We start from the raw sequence: 27,336 nt of genomic DNA, 5'->3' as shown, positions 1-27,336 counted from the left end.
TGAAATTGATTGGTGAGTGGCAGTGACACTGTCACTGCCCCCGCTGTTTATATTCATTCATGGTGATGCATTGTGTTGTGCTCTCTGTCTGTTTGCGCCTCCATCTCTACTCTGTGTTCAATACTCACAGCTATCTCTGCTGCTGGTTTGGACCACCAGCGTGGATGAGGGGGAAATGGGCCTCTATTGTTATGGAATGTTTTTTTACTAAATAAAATAAGAAGAAATCACAAGTGGACACATTTCCATGCCTGACACACACACACGACCTCAGGGGCTTTCATTGTCACTGCCCCCGCAGTTTATATTCATTCATGGAGATGCATTGTGTTGTGCTCTCTGTCTGCTATCTCTGCTGTAGCCCCATATCGAACGTCACCCGTCGCTGCATACTGTTGTGCTCCGAGATGAGGTCCAACCACGGTATCCCAGGGCTGGGGTAGAACGCCTCCACGGTGAGGTAGAAAACACTTTTTCCGAAATTGTATCCAAAAAGTAAAGGTAGTTCCACGCTCCCAGACCATGGTTTCCTATCTCAGGGTACATAAAACATGCACCACGGCGTTGGGAAAACGGTTTAAATCGCTTATTAGTCTCATTAAATTCGGAAAAGCCCCCGGCGTAGTCTTGTGTAGCCAGACTGTTGCCTAACGCGATTTGCAAATGCGCCATGGCTGCGCAAGACTACAGTACTGGCAACTGCCGCCGGGGGAGTTCCGGTTGAATGGGAAAACATTACAAAACTAACGATTTAAGCGGTTGTTTCATGCCGTAGTGCATGTTTTATGTACCCTGGGATAGGAAACCATTGTCTGGGAGCATGGAACTACCTTTACCTTCTGGATACAATTTCGGGAAAAGTGTTTTCTACCTCACCGTGGAGGCGTTCTACCCCAGCCTGGGGATACCGCGGTAGGAGGACCTCATCTCGGAGCACAACAGTATGCAGCGACGGGTGAGGTTCTATATGGGGCTATCTCTGCTGCTGGTTTGGACCACCAGCGTGCATGAGGGGGAAATGGGCCTCTTTTGTTATGGAATTATTATGGAAGAAATCACAAGTGGACTCATTTCCATGCCTGACACACTCACAACACCTCAGGGGCTTTGCTTGGTTTAAAATCCTGTAAAATCCTATATCCTTATTTAAGACCCCAGTCTACTTCCTGTTAATAATATTGAAAAAACCCTGTCGCCATCCACTTTCCTCCTTTGTGGTTTGGCAATCAATCTGACATTGCACATGGACATTTTCCATTGGCATACAGAGACTGAGGAAGTGTATTTTCCCAGCTAGATGATATTTTGTCCTACATTTGTGAACACTAAACTCTTGTGGATTTTTCTCTGAAGTGGGTTCGTCAATCCATCTGGAATTGCGAATACAGATTGCATGGACCATTGGCACATGCATGGACTTCCCCAAATTTAAGCTGATTACTAGCATTTTTGCCACAGGCCATGGGATCTGTAGTCAGTCACAGTTGCAGATATGTAGCCTGGACAGACTCTCATGCCATGATTGTATTCATGACAGCATGACCAATCAGTGGACTGGGACATTTATACAATTATGTCGCAAACAAATTTTCTCGCTATGGGTCCGTCCATCAATCGGAAAGATGGGAAGTGGCAGTGACGATGTCACTGCCACTTCCCATCCATAGATATGATGTGACATGTGATGAATACACACACGTCAAGTGTTTAAATGCAGCTCTTAAAACAGCAAAAGTATGGGTCTACAGTATGACAGCGAGGTACAACTGTTCTACCCTACTACAAATTCATGGTTTGACGCTTAGAGCAGGGGTCTTCAACAGGGGGTCCTTGACCCCGAGGGGGTCCTCCTTTTTCCTTTTTTATATTAACCACTTGAACCCTAGCGTCCATATTCAGAGAAGTTTAGCCAAAAATAGCAGATCTACAAATAGCAGATCTACAAGCTCACAACGCCTCGCGCTGTGAGGCGCTGTGAGCTTGTAGATCGGCTATTTTTGGCAAAGAGCTTTGGTGTAGAGGGGAAAAAGAGACGACTAATTACAGAGTGAAAGGTCAAGTTTATTAAGTTTTGACGGTTCAAGTGGTCAAATATCTGAAAACACGAATTGACATGAATCCAAAATGCACTGATGATTGTGCTGTCAAATGATGAAACTATATGGGATCTATGAACGGGTTGTGGGGGTCCCTGCTTCATTTATCTCTCAGCTAAGGGGTCCTAACGTTGAAGACCCCATGGCTTAGACTAGAGTTTATGTGGAACGGGGAGAGATAGAGAGACGCTGTATAAACAGCCCCAGCGTGCGCGCATGCCTGTGTGTGTGGTACAGTACTCTACTTACTGTACTGTATACTGAAACTCACCTTCTCCTCCTACAGTAGACCTCCCATGTTTTTACACACAGTTAAACACACACACACACACACACACACACACACACACACACACACACACACACACACACACACACACACACACACACACACACACACACACACACACACACACACACACACGTGCACACGCGCAAGCACACATGCACACAGCACCAACGTGAATGAATAAAACATAATAAAAAAACACACACACACACACACACACACACACACACACACACACACACACACACACACACACACACACACACACACACACACACACTCACACACACACACACACACACACACACACGCAAGCATAAACGCACAACGCACACTCACACGCCCACGGCACCAACACAAATTAAACAAACACATGAAGCTCTCCACTGACCCAAATGAAACTGCTATAATGCTGAAGGCAATACATCTGCATTACAAACCTTTTTAATTAAGGGGCTAGTTCTTGACTTGTTAGTGCGTGTTATTCCTTTTTGACCCTCAGCGCTGGATCTAATCCCAGGCTCAAATTGTTAGTATTGCAACCACCACCAATAATAATAATAAGAGCAGCAACTTTGCTATCCACACATACAAAACTACTTTCACTGGAGCAGTTGAATACCCCTTAATACCCCCGTTGCGTCATTCGGCCTGCTATGTTGTTAGGTTTTGGTGATTTGACACAGTGCAGTCCAGGCTAAAGCACACATATCCACAATCTAAGTCTACGGGTGCAGGATAAAAAAAATGTCAAAAAAGAGAAGGATTACTGCCTACCGTTATGGATCCTTCCACTATCATTTTGTTAGAAAATAGAATGTTTCAACCGTCTGGTCTTCATCAAATACATAAATGAGGCTTTAAATACAGTATATCGGGGCATAGGCAGGCCCCAAAACGTTAGACACGACCTGAGGCGATCTGGTTACAACAGGCCAAAACAATTAGTGTCACAGCAGATAATCTATCCTTTGATTTTGGCCCTAACCATGCCTTGACGCCCTCTTCACATTTCTGTGTATTTTTGTCTCTGATGAAGACCAGACGTTGAAAAACATTGTAATTTCTAATAAAATTACAGTGGGACTGTCCATAACTGTGTGCGGATGTTCTTTCTTTTCTTGATTTGGAGGCGGCAGTGACTCAGGAGGTAGTGAGGCTTGTATGAATGAGTGAATGGATGTGGATCATTGTAAAGTGCCTTGGATAAAGGCATTGTATAAATTGCACCATTTACCATTGACATAGAGAGCACAATACGAATGCACCACCGTGAATGAATATAAACAGCGGGGGCAGTGACCATGTATTTTGTATTCACCAATCACAACCCAGGTGGTTGTTGAAATCATTTATACATGTTAGCTAGAGCTGCATTGGTTTCGTAACAGCAGAATACACAGACCTGTTCAAGATGTTTTAGTCTGTTTCTTTGCTTTCATTAAGACAGAACAATGATCGATCTTTAGTGAGGCCAGAGAGGAGAATCACATCGTCACTGGCGGGCAGAAACATCTCAGTTTCAAATTTGTACATTTTTTTCGTAAAGTAAAGCCCTGCTTCATCATACAAGACTGTCGCACAAAATGAGTGAAAATAGCTGATCTACAAGCACACAACGCCTTCACTATTTTAAATCATTTTAAAGGACCTATAGTCTTTTTCTTGAAAAACGGACGCTAAAATGAAAATGTTGAAAATATTTTATAAAAACAGTCTAAAAGTACCACAAACCAGAGTAACCAAACAAAAAATGTACATTCATATATGTTTTTCTATTCAAAAATTACGACAAAAAGCGTAAAATAATGATAAAATAATAATTTTGGCCATTGGCTGCGTTTCCCAAAGCGATTTTGAGTGCTCGTAAGCTCAGGCATGGTCGTAGAGACCAAAATCGTCCTTCGCAGCCTGCGCAGGCACCTGTCAATCAAGAGCAACGAGGGCTTTCAGGAAACCGGTAGTCTCGTACAATGGAACCAAATAGCTGTGATGACGGTTGAATGCACACCTCATACGAATGGCCATCGTAAGGAGGATTTTAGAAGCAAACACCTTTCCCGCAAGTTTCCCACGGGTGCTGCAGATGTGTCTGTACGATGGTTTTTTTAAGGGTGCGCCGGGGCGCCCGTAAGCACCCTTCATAGAAAACTGAGCACTGTATAACTATGAAAGTTTATTTAAAAAAGACATCTAAGTCTTGTGGATGGTAGAGTAGGCTATTCTACACACCTGCTATACAAAATAAACAAGTGAACTATATATTTATATTTATATAATAAATAAATAAAACATACAACTATGTTTTATGTTATGCATGTCGCTTGCTTTGATATAGGTCTATAGGCTACTGAGAAATAGCGCACCACAACACACACTTACATAAAAAAAGAACAAGCTTATAGGCTGCCTCATTTGTTAAGTGGGTCCGTGGACCAGTGGGGGTCCCCTCTCCCCAGCTAAAAGGCATGCAGTGATGCGTGAAAGCGGTGATAGAACTCGGATCATCCAGTCGCTAGTCCAACACACAACCCCTCGTGCCAACACGACTCAGCGAGAGACAGTCCGCTCAGACAGTGTGCTGGAGCCAGGCACTCATCATCCTACACTCTGAGAGTTAGCCTACATTTTTTAACCATTGGGTTCCTAACTTGCAAACTTCCAAACTAAAATATAACAGCCCTGCGCCTCTTTAGCCCCTCGTGCGTCGTGCCAACACAACACTGAGGTAAAGAGACAGGGCTGTTATATTTTAGGAACCAAATGGTTCCAAAATGTAACTCACAAGTTGAGAGTGTAGGATGATGATCGCCTGGCTCAGCCCACTCTCTGAGCGGACTGGTTCTCCAGCGCTGAGTCTGAAATCAGGCTAGGATGATGAGGGTCCATTGGTTCATATAACTAATTGTAGCCCTATAATTATTACAGACAAGACGGGGCGGACAACAGCCTTTGTAACTGAACGCAGCAGGCTTAATAGCATGACGAGTTATGAGTTGGACTAATGACTGAGAGCCTCGGGTTCGACTCCCGCTTCAGCAAAACGATACAGAGCTCATTTTGAGAACCAATAATCTAGTCTACAATACTGTAGGCCTAGCCTATAAAATAAAATAAATATATTTTTAAGACGGGCAGCTAAGTCAATTTGTGCAGTCAGTTATAGGCTATACCAACAGGCAACAGCGCTTTGCAGCTTTGCTGCCTTTGCATGTAGGCCTAGTTTCAAATTAAAACAAGGGGTTTGTGCGGTCAGTTAACCTACCAACAGCGCTAAAAGTGTGTTATGTTTTATTGATGGGCCGGCCCGATACAATCACACAAGCCGCTGAAATTCATTTCGGAGCGCAGCTGCTGATGTCCTATCAATCGAAGCCCAGAGCCATTCAAGGAGAGAGTTGCATCATCTCCGTTCACATGGGGCCAGAGTTGGCAGAACTCTCTAATACAAGGCTCTGGCCAGCCTACTGGCGTGCGAAGGCTGTTTTACGAGAGGCGCTTACAAGGGCGTTTGAGAAACGCCATAATCGTAAGGACCACAGCCGAGCGAAGGCCCTCGTACGACCTGCGCTTTGGGAAACGTAGCCATTGTCAGGCTGACTTTGTTTACATCCCTCTTCTATTCTTTTATATGGATTGATTTTTTGGGTAATTTTTGAATAGAAACACATATGAAGCTTAATCTTTTTTATAAAATATTTTCGACAAATTTTAGCGTCCGTCTTTCAAGAAAATGTTGACTATAGCTCCTTTAAAATGATAAAAACAAAACGAACGGTTTTGGACATACAAGGTTTCCACCTCAACAACAACGACATGCAACACAACTCCAAACTGGAATCAAACCAGGGATGCGTGCGTGTGCACTGTCCGCTCAGCTCCCGGCACAGCCCAGTTCAGTACCTCAAAGTCAAGGACACCAGGTGGCAATTAAGGGCAGTACTGCCATAAAGCGGTAAAGAGTAATGATGATTTATGATAATTTGTGGGATATGAAGATGGATACTTTCTACAGTGTTATACGTAGGTAGGTTTAGGGCTGTCACCATTATGACATTTTACATGACGATTAATTGTCACTCAAATAATTGCGATTAACGATTTAATTGTGTTTTTGTCGTTGACAATTCAATTTCTGTTTGGCTTGTAGGCTTTGAAGTTGCACATGGTAGATATGACACATAACCTAAATATACAAAGAAATTACTGACATATTTGACAACTTTATACTTAAAAAAGAACATTGATGCGACGCGTTGTGAGTTTGGAGATCTGCTATTTCCACATTTTTTTACTTAAAAAAGAAAAATCAGAACATTTTTCAACATGGATACGATTATGACGATTATGAAAAATAATCACGATTATGTCAAATAATTGCGATAGCTCTAGGCAGGTTGCTCAGTCAGTAGTTTATTGGGTATTAAAGTGCAATCCTTTGAATAAACACATTGTGCTATGTCTGAGCAGAAAAACAACCCTCTTTGCAACAAACTACTAATGGGATGAATCAGCCTTTATTGATCCCCCATGTGCCCCATGCACCTGCCACAATGTTTACAAGTACAATTGCTGTTGTTCAGTTAACCTTGACAGCCATAGAAATTGTACATTCTGTCATATGACATGATTATAGGTTGTGTGTAGGTTCCTTGTATTAATCCTATGAAAGTCAAATTGAGTGTAAAGATGTAAAGAGACAGAAGTCCAATCTGAATTATTTTAATTTTATATTAAACATTTTCTTCTTCGGATACATGGATGCTGACCATGAACACATATTTTGGAATTGTCCAAAAATTGACAAATATTGGGACGATATAACACCGAAAACAAGTATGGTGCTTGTTATGCCCTTATGTGGTGTCTAGAGGCTAAATGGAGTAACATAGTCTAAAAGTACCACAAACCAGAGTAACCAAACAAAAAATGTACATTTATTAAGACCACACAAGGGTTAAATAATGCAGGGAAAACTCAACTTCAGGGTGGCCAAAGCCAAAATACGCCCTACCTGGAAATAAAAAGCTAAACTACACAATATAAGCTCCCTACCTAAACAAAAATAATGAGAAAAGGGGGGAATAAAATAAATGGCGGCACACACCTACATGTTTCCCTAGAAATGGAAATGGTTTGAAATGCAATTAAGTTTCCTAACTAATGATCACTCGTGTTAGAATTGTCGGACTTTAAAACACAGTAATTACCGTAAAGCTATCTTAGCACTAAGCAGCAGACGGGCACACAGCCTACAGACACTAGCCACAAACAAAAGGGTTTCAGCATAGGTGACGGACAAGATAACTATAAACAAGGTATGGTCGCCGACATGGCCGGGCATCCGCCATTGACGCTCATGGGAGCCAAAACTGGAACCGGAAGTTGTGTGAACTGCATTGGAGTCCATGGCAGAAGGATGGCAGCCAGTTGGACCATGCTTGTGAATAAATTATTTCGGAACGATTGTGTCCTTTGTCAGTTAATCGGTCCAGGAATATAAAAAAATGCATATCACAGGTTGTTTTCCAATCAATAGTTTTTTTTTATGTGAACACTAGGGCTGACCCCAAAATGGAATATTCGAAGCTTCGTTCGAAGGCACGGTATTCGAATTTGAAAAAGAAATTTGAATAATCGGCCGTGGCCGTTTGTCCTTTGGGGGGGCCGCGTGCCTTAGCTTTGCCTCGCTCCACTCTAGCGTGATAGCGTCACCCCCTTCTCACACACGTGTTAACATTAATAACAAGCCAACAACAACAACAAGAGCAAGCATGAAGCCATCAGAATGATGAAGCGCCGATGAAGAAAAGAAAAGAAAGCCGCGTGGGTGGATGTTGCACCGACATTGGTTTGGCACAGAAGTATGTGACACCAATGTCTGAGTAACATCACCCAATGCACACATACCCACCCACTGCAACTACCAATATTTACAAGCAACTTCACAGACAAATAAGCCCAAAGTCGCTTATAATTAGCAAACATGGCAACACCAAAACCTCCGGTTTCTGGTATCGCGTGATTTGGTTGCCAGAGAGGGAATGGTGGACAGTCTCGCGATACTTTAGCACGTTCAGAAGTGTTCTTTGTACTCTTTAGATGCCTCTATAAAATTGCAAAGGGCGCACATTGAAAAGTAACATAGCTGAAAAGTTTTATATGATGTATTTTATTTTCCAGAAGTGATTATTTGACAAAGGCCTCAGTCATTCAGAAATAGTGTTTCTGACCCACAGGCTCCCATTGCTCCAATGCATTCTACTGAACTTCCTGCTGCAATTTTGCTCCCATGGTGCGACGAATCTGCCCAGTGGAATTGCGTGATAGCGAAAATGACGTATTTGTCCGTACCTTCTTTTTATTTACCTTGGTGATGGATGGGAAGAGGGCTGAAGTGAAGTTCATCTCAGGATTTTATACTGGCTGGTTGATTGAGGTAAGGAGACCCAGGTGTGTCCCCAATCTCCTCGCCACTCCTCCAATCTCAATTGCCACTCCCCAATTACCAGGCACTGAAAACACTCAAGAGGGAGAAAACAATATGAGGCCAGGAAACACTCAAGAGGGAATCAAATCAATATGAGGCCGTAACAGTGCTGTATCTAGCAAAAAGGAAAACATATAGACATAGAGAAGATATGTGTCTGGTCAAGGTGCTGCTGGCAGCTAGCAAAAAAGCAATCACAAGATTGAGGTACAAAAATGACCCTCCAACCTGTGAGCCGTGGCTGTGCATTGTGGAGGGAATACATATGATGGAGAGATTCACCCACCCTCAGGTTACAAGAAGAACTATTCCTTGAGAAATGGGAAAAATGGACTGCATACAAAACCCAACAGAATGACGCCACTACTAACTTATTCTTTGAAATGGACTGGAATGTGACATTTGACATGATGTGATGTTGTAAACCAGGGGGTAAATCTAAACTCTTACATCTGTTAACTGTTACACCAACATCACATCATGTCAAATGTCACATTCCAGTCCATTTCAAAGAATAAGTTAGTAGTGGCAGTAGTGGCGTCATCCTGTTGGGTTTTGTATGCAGTCCATTTTTCCCATTTCTCAAGGAATAGTTATTCTTGTAACCTGAGGGTGGGTGAATCTCAGTATTCCCTCCACAATGCACATTAAAACTGTTAATCTAAATCTGGTGTAAATCTAAACTGTTTAAGAAATAATCCATGTACATCTGCAACACAATTTTATAAGATATGTAGTGGGGGTCCCTGCTTCATCTCTCTCTCAGCTAAGGGGTCCCCGGCCTGAAAACGTTGAAGACCCCTGTTGTAAACCCTGCACTGTGTTTCTATGTGATAATCTGCAAATACAAATTAAGTTAATTCTCTTCTTCTCTTTGGTTTGGTTCTTCACACTTACGCTTACCTCTCCTGCATTTCAATCTCACTGGATCAAAACAGGTCTGAGGTCTGATAACCTATTATTACCTTCCATTCACATAAATGAAACACACCCACAATCGCTACGCTCGCATCTGCATTTAAAAATGTCAATAGTCCGCTGTAAAAATGGACGTCACGTAACCAACAGCAGATGTGAATCACCTGGCTAATGCTAAAGTAATTAATTATGGGCAACAGGATACTGTGATTGAATAGGGCTGTTGAACTGTCAGTCCGCTGCCTCTCCAAAGTCCTCTGGGATTTAGCCTGCCTTGTGTACACAGAGAATGAGAGATGAGGCAGTTCAGTAGAGGTGTCCAAATGCTTATCTTGGAAGGTTATTAGAGCAGGGGTCTTCAACAGGGGGCCCGGGACCCCGAGGGGGTACTCAGAGTTACTGTAGGGGGGGGGGCTGCCAAATCCTTGTGTGATTAGGATGATTATTTTAAATGAACAATTGAACCCTCACACCTCTATCCTCTGAGGAGAACTTCAGCCAAAAATAGCCGATCTACGAGCTCTCAACGCCTCGCAGCTTGTAGATCGGCTATTTTTGGCAAATAGGTTTTGTGTATAGGTTAAGAAAAGAGTACAACAAGTACAGAGTGAAAGGTCAAGTTTACTAAGTATCAACAATTTACGATTTTAAATGGTTAAGTGTCAAACAAATCTATGAATCTATCTATGAAATTGATGAGAATCTCCATCACACGTTTATACAATATGTAGAGGGGGTCCCTGCTTCATCTCTCTCTCTCTTCTAAGGGGTCCTTGGACTGAAAACATTGAAGACCCCTGTATTAGAGTGAGGTGGTGGTGGGGAGTATTCCCTGCTACTCCCTCTTAACTTGCTTTGTTGTTCCCAAGCTTGGTAGGAAACGGTTGTGCCTCCTGCCAGGACATTGAATTGACCGCGTGTCTTTGTCATTCTAGATGTATGATCAGTTTGACCTGGCATGCAGTGGTGTAAAGTATTTAAGTAAATATACCTAAGTACTGTACTTGCGTAAGTACAATTTTGAGGTATTTGTACTTTACTTGAGTATTTTCAATACTACTACTACTACTACTCCACTACTTCCCAGATCCAAATATTGTACTTTTACTCCACTACAATGATTTGAAAACTAGACTTTGCAGATATAAAATTATTATATTATAAAATCCACAAACATAGATTGTGAGCTTGTAGATTAGGCTATTTTCAAACATTTTGTACTTTCACTTTTTGAGTGGTGGCACACCGCCTCCTATGTGTGACTGCGTGTGTATGTATGTAACTTCTGTAGCATGAGCTGCAATACCGCTGGTGACCAAGTGGCGCTGTTGAGCAGCCCAGGACACACACACACACACACACACACACACACACACACACACACACACACACACACACACACACACACACATACAAACTTTTAGTCCCCGTGGAGGAGGGGGAGGGGGGGTGCTCCCAAATCCACCACTCACTTCAAACTGGGTTTGATTTTTTTTTCTCAGGGTCCCTGGAAGAAGAAAATAAATAAATGGGGGTCTGCGTTGAAATACATATAATTCTAGGGGTCCTTGACATTAAAATGTTTGAGAAGACTGATATAGAAACATACGTTTTTCAGAAAAACGTCTCCATTTAGAAGACCCTAACCCAAACCCAAACCCTAACCCTTTTTTTAGGTATTTTTCAGGTCTTAACGGGTTAAGATCTTGTTGCAATGATGATGCATGCATGTTTTCTTTACCTGTGGTTGTACAGCTGAGCTGTGAGACAAAGAATACATCCCATACACAAGGATCGGCGGTCGCTGCTAACAATGAAACGGACTGAGATAAGTCTGTGTGACGTGATACCGTGCGCAGTGGTCTTGTGATGGCTTAATCCGAGATGCAGTAGATCTCACACTTGGGGCTTTACGCATGACCGGTCTGGGCCTTTTGAAGCTTATTGCACAACCATCCGTGCTGTTGTCTAGTTTCAAACTTTGCAGCTGTTTTGAATGATACCGCGTAAGCATGAAATCCACAGTTCTTGACGTCTTCTCTGTGAAGATGCTCCGCTGCTGATGTGAGCTGACTAGAACAGCTGCAGCTTTCACCTCCTATGTGATGTTGTTCCAATATTGGTGTGCTAATCTACAGCTGCATTTCCCGTGATGAGGCATGTAAAATTCCTTTAGAAGGCTCTGTCTGATAATTATTCTCAGCAAATTGACTCTCAAAAACAATAACAATTGGGGTTTTGTTTTGTTTGACATTAACAACATCAGATTTATTTGTACTATGCCACATATAATATTCACAAAATAGGACTGAAATATTATTCATTGTTATCCTTTTAGAGTAGGCAAGTGGGTTTCAATCTGTTGTTGTTGCTACTGTAAGGTCAGGTCTCACCCATTTTTCCACTTAATAAAAGCTTTTGTTTTTTTCCTTTGCAAATACATGTACAGTACAGTAGGCTATATTTTAATGACAGCAGGTCGGATTGGATTGTGAAAATACAAATAGATGTATTTATTGTAAGTGTGTTTCTGTAAATGCGGGGTTTCCGAGGCTACTGTTTGTGTGATCTGAATTCTGAAATATCATCCACTTGATTTAAATTGGTAGAAAGGTATGTGGACATACACAGACATTGATTCTGCTCAAACGCTCAAAGGCTGCCTGACAATGACCTTCCATTTCATGTACGTACGTAACCTGACACACAGGGGGGGCAGAAGCATAACGTAACATTCCCACCTTGAACTGGTTGTGTAAAAAGGACTTTAGAGTACAGAAGTCCTGACCTCACTCGTTCATTCCCTGGGTTGCAGAAGAAAAGTATCTATGGAGATTAATATTGGGTCAGCTATGTGCAGCAATAACCTATACTCTATACTGCTGCTACAGTACTCAGTATTGTCCGTAAGATAGGCTAGGGATACACTGATACAGGTTTTTTCCATTTCAATCCGATCCGATATAGGCCTATACATTTGGATATTTCCTGATACTTTACTGATACCTGATACAGTAGGCTACATACCGATCCGATATAGGCCTAATACATTTGGATATTTCCCGATAATTTACTGATACCTGATACAGTAGGCTACATAGCAAGTATAAAAAAAATGCATTACCTTTCAATTAAAGCCATTTATTAATTGTAGGATAGGCTTCAGTTCAAATAACAGAGTGCAGTCAGTGCAACTGAGCCGATAAGATATCGGTGCATCCCCAAGATAGGCTGCTGATGAGTTTGTGTGTGTGTCCATCCATGTGTGTGCGTGAAGTAGTAGGTGCATGAGAGGTGTGATTTCTTTATCTTTTTTTTAAACCAGATCACACGGCTAGTTATAGAACAAATACCAGGCTTTCCTCCCAGGTGGAAAGTCTGGTGATGTGAGGTTCGGTATCTACAGTATGTAGCCTACGTTGGTCAGGAGGATGTTTGGGGGCATTGCCATGGCATATGTCTTTGGCTAACAGTGGAAGAATAGGTCACACCACTGCTGTGCTGTTTTTAATACAACGTCGGTGGGGTTAGACCAGGTGAGATGCTCAGACTATGGTGACTGTGCCCTGCTTATTAGTCTTGTCACCCTTTTTGTTCATCCTTAGTTTAGTTGGTTATGATTTATGTGTTGGCTTTACCCTTCTCAGTTGCGTTCTTTTATTGGTTCTCGGGACTTGGGGAGCAGTGATTTCCATCAGGTTGATTGATTGGCTCAAAGTGTACAGAGCTCCTCTGCCCTTTTCCTCCTTACTTGTGCTTTGAAGAGCCTTTGCTTGTAACTTTACATGCAATTATGCTCGCCTGCACGCAATATTTATCGTCAATTAATGTCCGCCCCACCATGTCTCATATGCATATCAAACATATAATTTTCCGAATGTCTGTCTGAGTGTCAAATGTTTTTCAGAAAACTGAATGCTGTGTCTGCTGGGAGGAGTGTGTGTGTGTGTGTGTGTGTGTGTGTGTGTGTGTGTGTGTGTGTGTGTGTGTGTGTGTGTGTGTGTGTGTGTGTGTGTGTGTGTGTGTGTGTGTGTGTGTGTGTGTGTGCGGGTGGGGGGGGGGGGGCTTTGGTGTCTGTCTGAGTGTCTGGCCCTGTTACAGTGCCACCAGGAGGCGGGTTTGAGTAAAACACATTTTTGCATTTTTTTTTAAATCTTAGGTAAGACTAAATATTCAAATTAGCTGGTACCCCTGCGGTCACTACTCGACCTTAGGGAGTGTTACTTGTAATAAAAGATGGATGTCTGTGGGGTTAGACCAGGTGAGATGCTCAGAGATGACTGTGCTCTGCTTATTAGTCATGTCAGCCTTTGTGTTCATCCATGGGGAGACTATGTTTTGGTTATGATTTATGTCTTGGCTTTACCCTTCTCAGTTGCGTTCTTTCATTGGTTCTCAGGACTTGGGGAGCAGTGATTGCCATCAGGTTGATTGATGGCATATAAGCCTGCCTCCCTAGTCCATTTTTAGTTCCTTTGATTTTCCCTCACCACCATGCACTCCTTCCAACATTTTGGTAAACACATGAAACACACCTTACACTTGTCACTTACCAGTAAGACTCCCTAATCGGGAGATAAGCGACCGTCAGGTCGCAGCGTGATTTTAGCGCAAAATGTGTAGGAGCTAGTGATGCGCGGGTCAGCTTTTTTTCATAATCCGCACGACCCACAGCCCGCACGAAACGTAACCCGCCCGCGCCGCAGAACAATATATAAATCAACGAATCCGCCCGCCCCGCAACCCGCATTTAAAAAAAAGATGGTATATCATCTCCACAATAGCTCATCTTTATATACGGCTCTCTAAGTACCCAAAGTCGCTTTACAGAAAGGTCTACAGTAGCACAATATTGTCATGGGCTAAATAAACAAACGTGTTGTTCAAATTGGGGTTTAGCCTAAAAGACATTCATTCAAAGACGTTCATTCTCTCTGGGGCATCGTCGGGGTAAGATGGCGTTTCAGGTTTTATGTCAATCATATTTATACAGCGCCTCGCACTTTAAACAGACAGCAAAAGACGGACAATATTAAATCCTGTTGGTTATTGATTAATCACCAGATTGGAGAGATGGGAGCGACTGGAGTCTCGAGGTGAGCGTGGTTGGTTCATTCAGTCAAAAAATCTGTCTCACTTGCGAAAGTTGTGTTTCAAACCGTATCCGTTGACTGGCTGGTTATATAACTTAACCGACACATACAAAGTATTTATAAACGGACTTGTGTGGATGACAGAGACATATAAGTGAAATCCTGATCAGCGACACGCGCTGAATTGTTTGTGCATCTTCTCTGCTGTGCTCACGTTGTGTCAAATGTTGGCAAAATGTGGTTCGCGGCCCCAACAGGAGCGTAATTGGGACGGTCCTCGCACCAAGGAGCGGAGGAGTAACCTCGCTCCTCTCTGGCGCATTTTAAAACTCGCTCGCTCGTCGTGCTCGTATTCAAATGTAGTATTCTTATTCTTATAGGCCTACTCTTTTTAAGAATAAAACGCAAATAAGAACAGGTGATTATTCGTATTTATTTTTTGCACCCGCCGCCCGCCAATGGAGTCTGAAAACCTTGACCCACCCATCCGCATGTGGGCGGGTTGGCGGGCGGGTGGGGGCACCGGGTCAATCCGCGCATCACTAGTAGGAGCAGTGTCCAAAATGTGTTTAAAAAAATTGGCTAGATGGTGGCGCTATATGGGACAGATCCATGTTGATGACATGAGTGTAGACATACTGTGTACCGATTTGCGTGATTTTAGGGCAAAATCTGTCGGAGCAGTGTCCAAAAATGTTTTTGTAAAAATCGGCCTGATGGTGGCGCTATATGGGACAGATCCATGTTGATGACATGAGTGTAGACATACTGTGTACCGATTTGCGTGATTTTAGGGCAAAATCTGTAGGAGCAGTGTCCAAAAATGTGTTTGAAAAAATGACGGCTCTCTTGGCGCCGCCGAGGCGGACGTGTGGGTACCGGCCCTGGTTCTCCCGGTCGCTCCTAGCCCGAGTTACGGCATTTTATGTGCGCTGCAGTGGCGGGGGTCCTCCACTAGGGGCATCCATGCTGGAGCACCAGGAGTCGGTGGTCCCCGGGAATTCCCCGTGAACAGCCCCGTTTGGGTGGTCATTTGGTCATTTTTGCACTTTTTGGCGGCGGCGGAAGGGGGTCCCTGGGGGTCCCTGGAGCTCCGGGGGTCCCTGGTGGGGTGGAGGTTGTGGATTGGCAGGCAAGGAGTGTGTGTGCAAAGTTTGGCATGGATTGGGGCAACGGTGGAGGAGATATGAGTTTGGGAAAAGTGTGACGTGACGGACAGACTGACAGACTGACAGACAGACTGACAGACAGCCGGTGGAGGTTTTGGTAGTAACTGCGACCTGACGGTCGCAACTATACTCATGCACATGCACTGCATTACTGATTCTACTGATTCTCACACACCATCCATTTAGTTTCTGTTTGTTTATTTTTTGGTTAATTGCGACCGTCAGGTCGCAGTTATTATCAAAACCTCCACCGGCTGTCAGTCTGTCTGTCTGTCAGTCTGTCCGTCACACATCACGTCACACTTTTGCCCTACTCATATCTCCGCCACCGTTGCCCCTATCCATGCCAAACTTTGCACACACACACACACACACACACACACACACACTCCTTGGCTGCCAAACCACAACCCCCACCCCTCATTTCTCATGGCCCTCTTCTAGCGCCACCATGAGGCAGATTCTTGAAAAACACATTTTTGGACACTGTTCCTACAGATGTTGCCCTAAAATCACGCAAACCTCTCTAAAGTCATATCATCAACATGGATCTGTCCCATATTTCCCATATTCCCTCCTGATTGGCTACCATTGCCTTATCGCTTATCTCTAGCCTGACACTCAGCCTGAATTGACATTTCGTTTCACTTACAAAAAAAATTAAAGGGGTGTGGCTAGCGATTCAGGGTCTGGAACTAGGCTAGCTTATCTCCTGATTAGGGAGTCTTACTGGTTAATATACACTATTTAGCTTTTTATTTAGCTGTTGTTTTTTGTTGTGTTGCTGGTACCCCTTGGCCAGGTTTGTAGCAGTGACTGAGGAATTTGACGCTACGGACACTCTACTCTACTGCAACTCCCGTATCGTATGTGACCTACTCCTTGCTGTGTCTTGGAGTCCACAATCATCTCTATTATCTCTCTGGTGTTGAGAGTAAGGTTGCTGTCCCTGGCATCACCTCATCCAGGGATTCAAACTCCTGTGTCTAGGCTGCTTATAATATTCACCATTGATCAGGCCGATGACTGTGGTGTCAATCATCATCAAATGTATTAATGATTGTGTACGTTGTAGCTGTGTGTGTGGCCGTGCTGTCCTGGGTCAACAGGGAGAGCGGGAGGGGACTGAGCACACAGCCCTGGGGTACTTCAGTGTTTACGGACAGATTTGAGGAGGTGGTGGTGTTGTTGTTGTTGTTGTTGTTGTTGTTGTTGTTGTTGTACACTCTTGCGACCTGGGCCCTGGCCATCAGGACGTCCAGGATCCAGTTGCAGAGAGAGTTTTTTATTCCCAGGACCCGGGCGTAATGGAGGGCACCGCATGGCCCATGAGTGCTGAGCTGGTCTGCTTCTATGGGAAAGCCATTCTGAGGTAGATAAACAATATGTTCACACCATCTATACTGTAGGAGTAGAGTTCAAAAGTTTAGATTGGATTAGGGAACAACAAAGGGAGGAAGAAGAGGGAGGTAAAGATAATTTAGTGGACGTGGCTTCTGAAAACCTTCCTGTTTAGGAAGGTTTTTGGCTTCCTTCACTTTGGGACAAAGGTATAGTAAAGGTATAGTCAACTACACTGGACACACAGACAGCAAGTCCTGCTACATGTATAAGACAAGACCTAAAGACTCAATTAAACAACTGTGGTGAGTTTAAAGGACAACATTTTTGTCGTTTATTTGGTTTGGCTTCTTATTGTGGTGAATGTTTTATCCTTCGCTATTTGCTCAAAAAGCTTGTCGGAGTCGGTGGCACTGCCCCTCTGTTTCTGCATGGAATGCAAACAATGCCACACACAAAAAAGTGCAATGTAGGTCAAATGTAGAAAATGTGTATATGTATTGCAGTACAATCCACTGTTAAATGCTGTAAAAAATAGAACACTCAGCATGTGAAACCCTGCTTGTTTCACGGTTATTGATTGTTTTGAAGTCAGGGCCACAAACATACACTATATCAAAGGGGAAAATGTTAGAGACTAGAGTCTGTGCGAGTGTTTCTGTGTGCATGTGTTGCGTGGAGAAGAATGTCACTACTCATTCATTGAAAAGCCAGTGCCTGGACTGAGAAACAGTTTACTCCCAACCAGGTTTGGGTCACGCTCACGCTTGTTTAAACCAGCAAACCTCATGTGTGGTTCTGCAAATTGCTTGCTTATGAAATTTGTTCTCAAACGAACCGTATCTGGAAATATTATGCCGAGTGACCCACAAAAAGATTAGAGTGATGAAAATGTATCTAAAATTAAAGTAAAAAAAAAAAAAGAAAGTTTTGAAAATACATCCAGAAGCTCACAAGCTTGTAGATTGTCTATTTTCTAATAGCCCATAACTGTATATTGATGAGGTTAAACTAACTATAATGGTTTATACTGAATATCAGTGGTTTGTTATCAGGTTATGCTTGCACTGACTGCATTATATCAAAAAGTGTTAAAAAAATACTTATGTTGGGATGTGCACAATTTTGATAAATTGTATTTATTTAGTCAATAGATTGAGTGGAGGTTTCCAGGGGGCGGGGAAATGAATTAAAAAATGATTAGGCAACAGTTATCCTTATGTTTTGGGTAACTCTCTCTAGGCTCACTGTCTTGATTCCTCCCTGAGGTGTGCGCTACTTTTCCGCCCAATTGATATTTTGTTGTAGGATGGTGTCCTGCGCCAAAAATATAGTAGTTGACAAAGAAATCGTTGTTTGGCCTTCACTTTCTAAGAAGCTTCCAGGAATTCCTGTCCTTCCTTAGTGCGTGGTACTGTAGCTTCCTGATCATTATCATACTCCAGAGGCCCCCAAATACTGTCTGTGATTCATGTTAATGTAGGCTCGGTAACTCGACTTGAAAGTGAAGTGGTATCTCAATATATTTTGTCAATGCTCAATGTCTAAATGTTGTGACATTTTCTCTAACTTAATCATGGAACACAATAGCGTGCCTCCATGTTATATACAGCAGTACTGCTGTATATAACATGGAGGCACGCTTCTCAACCTTTCTTGGATCGGGGCCCACATGAAAATCCCAGAAGTGTCAGTGGTTCTCAATCAGTGGTCCGGGGACCACCAGTGGTCCTTGAAGGTCCCCAGCTAAATGATGGAGAGTTGGTAACCAAATGGACCCTTATTAGATCTTTAAATCTTGAGAGTGTGAAATTAAACCAAATGGACCCGATTTTACGCTCTCAAGAGTTCAATTATTGTTGAACATCTGCATTGCTTAATTTACAAGAAGTCTACTCAATTAGAGAATGTAGAAGAATTGTTATATTGATCCATGTTTTGCTTGTTATCTCTGGTGGTCAGATGGGTGGGCGTGTGCATTTTCAGGGCATGTTTATTTTAATTATCAGTCAATCGACAATATCGTCAGTGTCGGGCAGAAACCTCGTATCTCCAAGTTTAAAATGTGTAATTTTTTTCGCATAGTAAAGCACTGCGTCATCATACAAGGCCATCGCACAAAAGTAGTGAAAACAGCAGATCTACAAGCACACAACGCCTTGCGGTGCGAGGCGCATGTGTGCTTGTAGATCGGCTGTTTTCACTATTTAGTAAAATCGAACCTCTGTTCGAAGTGGAGCTGTGTGTGTGTGTGTGTGTGTGTGTGTGTGTGTGTGTGTGTGTGTGTGTGTGTGTGTGTGTGTGTGTGTGTGTGTGTGTGTGTGTGTGTGTGTGTGTGCAACAGCGCCCCTCCCTTAACATGTGTGGCCACTGGCCAGAAAAGGTTACTGCAGGCTACATACCCGGAGACAGACAGACAAACAGACAAACAGACAGACAGACAGACAGACCCACACACACGGCCACGTATAGGGAGCTCCACACAGCTCCAAAAATGTTTAAATGTTAAAAACGAACGGTTTTGGACATACAAGGTTTCCACCCGACAACGACGATATGTTCCCTGCTTGGATCAATGGTGTTGTATGTATACTAATAGCATACTCACCTTTTCACCTTTTCAGAGGAGAAGGTAGGCATCTCTTCTCCCATAAGACAGGCAAGAAGTGAGACCCCCCCCCCCCCCCCCCCTTTTACCTTACACCTACCCCCACTTTCTCCCTGCGCTGAGCATATTGTGTATTTTTCATCAAATTTTTCTTAAAATTGCAACAAATGTTATTTTTGTTATAGTTGCTATGTCTGTAAATTGAGTGCTAAGGACTTCGGACGTAAAAAAGACCGTAAAAGGCCTTATTCTTGATGTTCCTGTTGGGCAGGATGTTCTAACTGTACCTGTGCTGTGCTGCATCTTAAATGTGACTACTGTACATGTGATGTTGTTCATTGTGACGAATACAATATTCAATCAGTACTTCTTATTTATTGATATCACAATGAAAACAATAGGCAATAAAACCCATAGTGTTTTGCTAATTATTTGGGGGCCCACTTGCAATATCCTCACGGCCCACCAGTGGGTCACAGCCATAGAGGTAATATTCTAGTAAGATGCCTCAGGGCCATCTGGCCAGTGATGTATATCGGACCAGTTACCCATATATGGAGACCCATGTACTGTATATGGAGATATGCTGTGAGAGCCCAAACATACTTACTCAGTTATTTGTTATGTTAAAGTCCTATGATGTCTATGACATCTGACATCATACATACAATCCCTTTTTTAACCATACATGGAGATCCCTGTCTGTTGAACCAGCCACACAGATATGGGCTGTCTTGGCCATCTGTCTTGGCCATATATGGATTCTGTTTGTGTGTATGTGGCCGATGTGGCCTCCATATATGGGCATTCCCATATGAAGTCCTGTTAGATATGGGCATATTGATGACATCAAAGAACTCCATATATGGGCATTAAAGGGATTCTGTTAGTGTGACATCACAGCGAAGCCAGAGTGTGATGTCAGAGCGGCAAACCCATCCTTTTAGAGTGTTTCCCCTGACATCACAGTGACATCAGAGCATGATGTCTGAGCAACAAACCCATAGTCAGGAGTTATAGACAGAGATACATGATACGGACAAGCTGTGACCGTTCACATACTAAGACGCCTCAGGGCGACACGCGACCTCGCCCTTCTGGCAAGTGATGTATATCAAACCAGTTACCCATATATGGAGACCCCTGTACCCATATATGGAGATCCATGTACTGTATATGGAGATCCATGTACTGTCTATGGAGATATGCTGTGAGAGCCCAAACATGCTTTCTCAATTATTTGTTACTAGCCCTTACCCGTTCAAAGATATGAGCTCCGAAATGATGTGCAGTGTGTGGGTTATGGGATGTGCACTGTGCACACAGTATATGAGGGATGGAAAGTAACTTTAACTGGTGTTTGCATGATAATATGTAGGCGGCGGCGCATCAATGTAAGAAATACCCGTTTCGTTTAATGGCTACAGAGATACTGTGTTCCACCCCCCCCCCCCCCCCCCTCCCCCCACACCCCCCACACACCCCCCGCCCGCCCACCCGCCTGCACACACACACACACACACACACACACACACACAGAGCTGGTTAAACATGTTGCCTCATGCTAGATGCAGAATAGATTAGCCTCAAGCTAGATGCAGAATAGATAGTAGATACACCATAAAAATGCTAATATAGAGCATACGATTTGTGAAAGTGACAAACGGGCTTCACAGTTATGTTAGGTGTGTTCATATGCTAATTGTGATGCGATTTCAGATCAATTGCTCCAGCCATTGAGGAGAAACGCTGTGACAGACAGACACTCAGACACTCACTCAGACATTCCGAAAATTATATGTTAGATGTGAAAGTCCTATGATGTCTATGACATCTGACATCATACCCTTTTATGCCCATACTTAGAGATCCCTGTCTGTAGAACCAGCCGTTATTGTGGTATGTGGCCGATGTGGCCTCCATATATGGGCATTCCCATATGAAGTCCTGTTAGATATGGGCTTAATATTGATGACATCCGGTGTAGAACCAGCCGTTATTGTGGTATGTGGCCGATGTGGCCTCCATATATGGGCATTCCCATATGAAGTCCTGTTAGATTTGGGCTTAATATTGATGACATCCGGGAATTCCATATATGGGCATAAAAGGGATTCTGTTAGTGTGACATCACTGTGAAGCCAGAGCGTGATGTCAGAGCCCCCAGCTATTCATTTCAATGCAAGTTGCTCAGTGTCGTTTAAAGCACCCAGAAGACTGCCGGAAGTAGCTGAATCCAGGTGCATTGTGGGTGAATCCAGGTCCATTGTGGGGGAATTGGCTTATGTGGATATGCCAATTTTTCGTACGTCGACGAACGTCTTACGTCACGAACATCACAAACGTCACAAACGTTGAACTATGTCTATTGAACCCTAAGGCAGACCCCAGCGGCTCGCTCTTTTGCTCGTGCATGTAGTTCACCCCACCTGCAGTTCCAGCTTTGGCCAGTAGGAGCCAAGGCTGCTTCAACGTTCTACCGTGGTTCTGGGGGCTTGGTCCCAGCCCACAGCCTGAGAACTGCTGATGATATAGCACAGCATGTACTTAGTTGAATGGTTAGGGCACGTATCAGAGGGGCTCTAATGCTGTTGGATTCCTGTTCGGCAGTGTTGCCACATTTTCCCAAAGTAGCAAGAGATTGCATCAAAATCAAAATATTTTTGAAACATTTTAACAACTTGTTTGAGGAGGGGTGGGGGCGTCCCTGCCTCGCACAAAATATTTTTAGGCGGGATACCTTGGCTTGGACATACACTCTTTCATTTAGTGGTCCTTGACGTGGAAATGGTTGAGAAAAAAGCTGGTTTGAACAACATTAGGAAGCAAGCCCAAATAAGCAGCTACTCTTCAGAAAAAAGCCCAAAAAACTGCAACCCGCAACTGCTAATATTTACAAGCAACTTGAATTTAAAAACAAGCCCTAAGTTGCCTACAATAACACTGCTGGGGGGGGGGGGGGGGGGGGGTACTTCTTAAAATAAAGTCATCATGCCTATTGCTAAGTTATGGCAACATGACTAGTGTCGCGCGCGTGCAAGACACCAGTCATGTTGCCATACTTTAGCTTTTGCTGAACTTACGCAAAAAAAAGAATGAAATACAAATAAAATAAGAAGGAAAATAAGTGGTCTATCAATTTTCTACGTCTATAATGCTCCAAACTTGGGATACTGCTGTTAAATTGTTCAAGACAGCCATCACTGTTCTGGTGGCTCAGGAGACAGTGAATTCCTCTGTGGTTGTTCTGCGCTCGGTGCCAGAACAATGACGTATATGTCTGAGTCTGTGCCACTGCTTGTATGTTTATGTCCGACTGTGTTTACTCTAATCTAATCTAAACTCAAATCTAGGTGTGTATTTGTGTGATGTGCGTGTGTGTGTGTGTGTGTGTGTGTGTGCGTGTGTGTGTGTGTGTGTGTGTGCGCGTGCGTGCGTGCGTGCGTGCGTGCGTGTGTGTGTATGTGTGTGTGTGTGTGTGTGTGTGCGCGTGCGTGTGTGTGCGTGCCGTGCGGTATACACATATGATACTGTGTGTGTTTGTATAGTGTTTTTGTGCCTTTGTGTAACTCTCGTCTGTTCCCGGCTACCGTGTGAATGTATTGATATTGCCTATCGTCGTTGTTGTTGGTTGGAAACCTTGTATGTCCAAAACCGTTTGTTTTGTATTCATGATTTAAAATAGTGAAAATAGCAGATCTACAAGCATCGAATTGATACTATTTTCAACACTCTTGCGCGACAGTCTTGTGTGGTGAAGCAGGGGTTTACTTTATGAAAAAACTTACACATTTGAAACTTGGAGATACAAGGTTTCTGCCCGACAGTGACGATGCGAGGCAGGCCTGAATGGTTGCTACAGTTAGCTGACTGTACACGTAATCGCAATGTCCTGGCTTTGTGTTTGAAACATGTATTGTGCAGCATGTCCTTCACCCTCCAGCGACCCTCTCAGTGCTCAGCTTCACACCTCTCTCTACATCTACTTCAGGGGTCGGCGACTTTGATAATGCAGTAGGGCCACTATTTTTCTACACTCACTCCAGACGGCCACCTTTCATACTGTATATATACTGTCAGGCAGAAACCTCTTATCTCTGTATTTTAACTTTTTTTTTGGTAATTGTCGTCATTCTATGTCACACAAAAGTAGCGAAAATAGCCGATCTACGGGCTCAAAACGAGCTTGTATATCTGCTATTTTTTAATTGGAATACTGAAAAGATTTTTGCAAAGTAAAAAGGTTGTTTAATTTGTAATGATTTAGTTATACTTAACTTTGTGAACACTTTGTGAACACAAATAGGTCATATATACCAGGGCTGCCAAGTCTCACGCTTTGAGCGTGAGAGTCACGCAATTTAACCTCTTCTCACGCCACACGCCACATCCCACCGACCTCTCCCGAAAGTTGCGGGGGTTTTCTCACTTGGTAAAAGTCGCACGGAGAATTCTAAGCGCAGTGAATGCAGCAGAGCTGCTCTGCTCCTCCACTCTCTCTCCCCTCTACACATACACACATGCAGGCGACACAGCGAGACGGAGAGCCCTACAGACGGCTGCGATGCTTTCTCGCTTTGATCTGCGGAGCCGGGGATCGCGCCGCCCCCGCGGTGGAGAAACACACTCGCTCCGGGACAAAACGCTGGGCGATATTTCACAAAGATGACCACAATCCAGCTCTTGCCTCCCGCGAGCGCATGCACGAAAGAGCCCACGCGCAATAATTTCATGGGTTACTATATCCACTTGTCTTGAACCATAAAATCCCCATATTCTGAGGAGGACTTTAGAAGAGATAGGGCGGTTTGCACTAACACTACCAACACTACTCTACTAGAGGGAAGAATACCAGTAGCCCAGTGGTTCTCAACCTGTGGGTCGGGGGTCCCCAAATTTTGTTCTGGTCAAAATTTTGAAACTTGAACTGAATAAGGTGCTATTGGTTGACATTTTACTAATAAATGTATATTTATTGGTCATTCTTGTTACAAGTTTATTTCTACTTGTGCTGGTCACTCAGTTTGAATGCTTTATAAGCATGAGGTAGTGACCCCGTCTGCGGCAACCAACTTAAGCCTCACACGCCACGAAATCGCTCTAAATCGACGTTAAAAAGGCCAAAAAAACTTGCACCCCCGGCCTTTGGCCGGGGGCACGACCTCCCCCCCAAAAATGTCTCACTCTTAAAAATTTCTGGAACTTGGCAGCCCTGTATATACTGTAGTCATTAAGCTACTAATAGACTGAAGTCATTAATGTGGGTCATGTTTGGAATTGGAATATGTATTAGTATTGCGATATTAATCTGCGGGCCGCAATCGGTGAAGGTGTGGGGCCGCCAGTTACCATGTATGATCTACATTGTTCCATGCAGCCATACAAAAAAAGAAGAAGCAGGGAAAAGAGAAAGTGAAACCGACTCAAAGAGAGTTTTAAAGTCTAAATCATAAGACAAACGGCAATAATATTCTCTCAAGGCCAGACAGAGAGAGATTGATGACGTTTCGACAACACGACCAACATCATCCATTTGAAGAAGCCACGGTCCAAACTCCATCAGTAACTGCTGTCCTATTGGCCTTGAGGGAGTGAGAGAGTGACATTCCTGTCATGACTCATGAGTAGAGGCCAGACTGTGGTGGAAAAAGTACTCACATTATTTAAAAAAAATGTTTCAATACTGCAATATAGAAATACTCTGTTACAAGTAAAAGTCCAGAATTCAAAATATACTTGAATAAAAGTACTGCATGAACGTGCTGGCATCATAATGTACTTGTAGTACCAAAAGTACAAAATGTTTGATAATAGCTGATCTACAAGCTCACAACGTGTCAAATAACCACGGTATTAAATGGGGCTAAAGTGGTTAATGTATGTTTCATATATATCTGCAAAAGTGCGCTCTCTCACATTCATCGATTCGTATCGTATTGCACTTGGCCAGAGAGAGAGAGGGGGAGAGAGAAAGGGAGAGAGAGCATGAATCATAATGAGAGAGAGAGAGAGGGTGCGTACATAACGGCTTCACTGTGACTCACCATAGATGTCTTCATAGAAATAACGATGCGAAAAAATATATATTTTTTTTCTTATTTGATTTACACAGGGCCTTCCAGGCGGCGGGCCCTGGCGCTTAAGCACAGGTTAGTCCAATGGTTAATCCGCGCCTGACTACTAGTACATTTTCAAATAGATGTAGTGGAGTAAAAGTACAATATTTGGATCTGAGATGTAGAAAAATTGGAAATACCTCAAATTTGTACTTAGGTCACAGCACTTTACCACCACTGCCTGCCTGTCATGAGTGGAGGTGGCCTCGTTGTTTCATGTGTTCTACTGTTGTCCCCCTCCTCCACAGAAAGCCTCTGATGCTCCCCGTCGCCAGCGGCTCTGATGGAGAACAAGACCTGGCCGCCTCACGCAGCAGCGTATGTCCCTCACTACCTCCTGCGCAGGGACCCCTTCGTCTCCAGACTCTCCAACGAGGCAGACATCGTAGCGGCCGTGTACATTTGCATCATAGGTCAGTGAACCCGGCCAGCGAGCCAGAGCAACCATATGTTTCCCTTCCATTCTCTCAGAGCTCGGCAGAACACTGAAAGGGGTTTGTTTCTGAAGGGTTCTTAACGGGAGTCCTCTAGTTTTTGCACGATCCGTCTGGCCCATACATGTTGTTGGGACCGAAGGACGCAGTATACCATGAGAAATGTCGCAGCTTGTCCTTCCGTCCGTACAGGATTGAAATTTTGATTAGGTTGGGTTCTAGTCTAGTAGATGTCTAGCAGGCATTGGGGGTTTGAGCCCCTGCCCTTTTACCCGTCTGTAAAAAAACAGTACTCTCCAGACCATGAATGCAGCATTTACTATGGTGAAAGAAGGGCAAATGCCTCCCCACTTTCCATGCCATACCCAAAGGCAGCATTCCCTTTTCCAAATTCTCCTGAACTTGAACGTAGCATTTTTGCTTTGAAATATTTGTCCTACTTTAGGTACTTTAAGTACATTTTGATGCCAAGAATTTTGTACTTTTACTCAAGTAAATGTTGAATTCCAGACGTTTTACTTGTAACAGAGTATTTCTACATTGCTGTATTGATACTTTTTCTCAAGTACAAAATGTGAGTACTTTTCCCAGCACTGCTGGCAGCGATCAGGCACCAGTTGGCCTTTCCATGCCGTCGGGGGCATATACTGTATAAGGCTGTTGGAGGCTGAGGAGCGTAGAAAGAGAATTTCTGGAACAGGCAGATGGGTCAAAATCTCTATGCTTGACAAGGGGGATCATGGTGGCATCAACCCAAAAGTTATTTTTCCCACAAGTCCCCA

The 27,336-nt window shown here is 43.5% G+C and overlaps 1 protein-coding gene across 1 annotated transcript in view; it reads left to right on the top strand.

Annotated features, from left to right (window-relative positions):
* Positions 1–27,336, top strand: part of opn5 (opsin 5) — a gene marked incomplete at its 3' end in the record, with an annotated part of 72,777 nt that overhangs the window by 14,237 nt on the left and 31,204 nt on the right. Inside the window, exon 2 of the mRNA XM_080744289.1 lies at positions 26,369–26,533. Coding sequence (XP_080600415.1) covers positions 26,404–26,533 — 130 coding nt within the window. The 5' untranslated portion in view covers positions 26,369–26,403. The remainder of the gene's footprint in view (positions 1–26,368; positions 26,534–27,336) is intronic.

The sequence above is a fragment of the Nannobrachium achirus genome, assembly GCF_963921795.1.
Source record: "Nannobrachium achirus genome assembly, chromosome: 16".
NCBI lineage: Eukaryota > Metazoa > Chordata > Actinopteri > Myctophiformes > Myctophidae > Nannobrachium > Nannobrachium achirus.
Note: the sequence above shows the minus strand (reverse complement) of the source record. Positions and strands in the feature narration are given on the sequence as shown.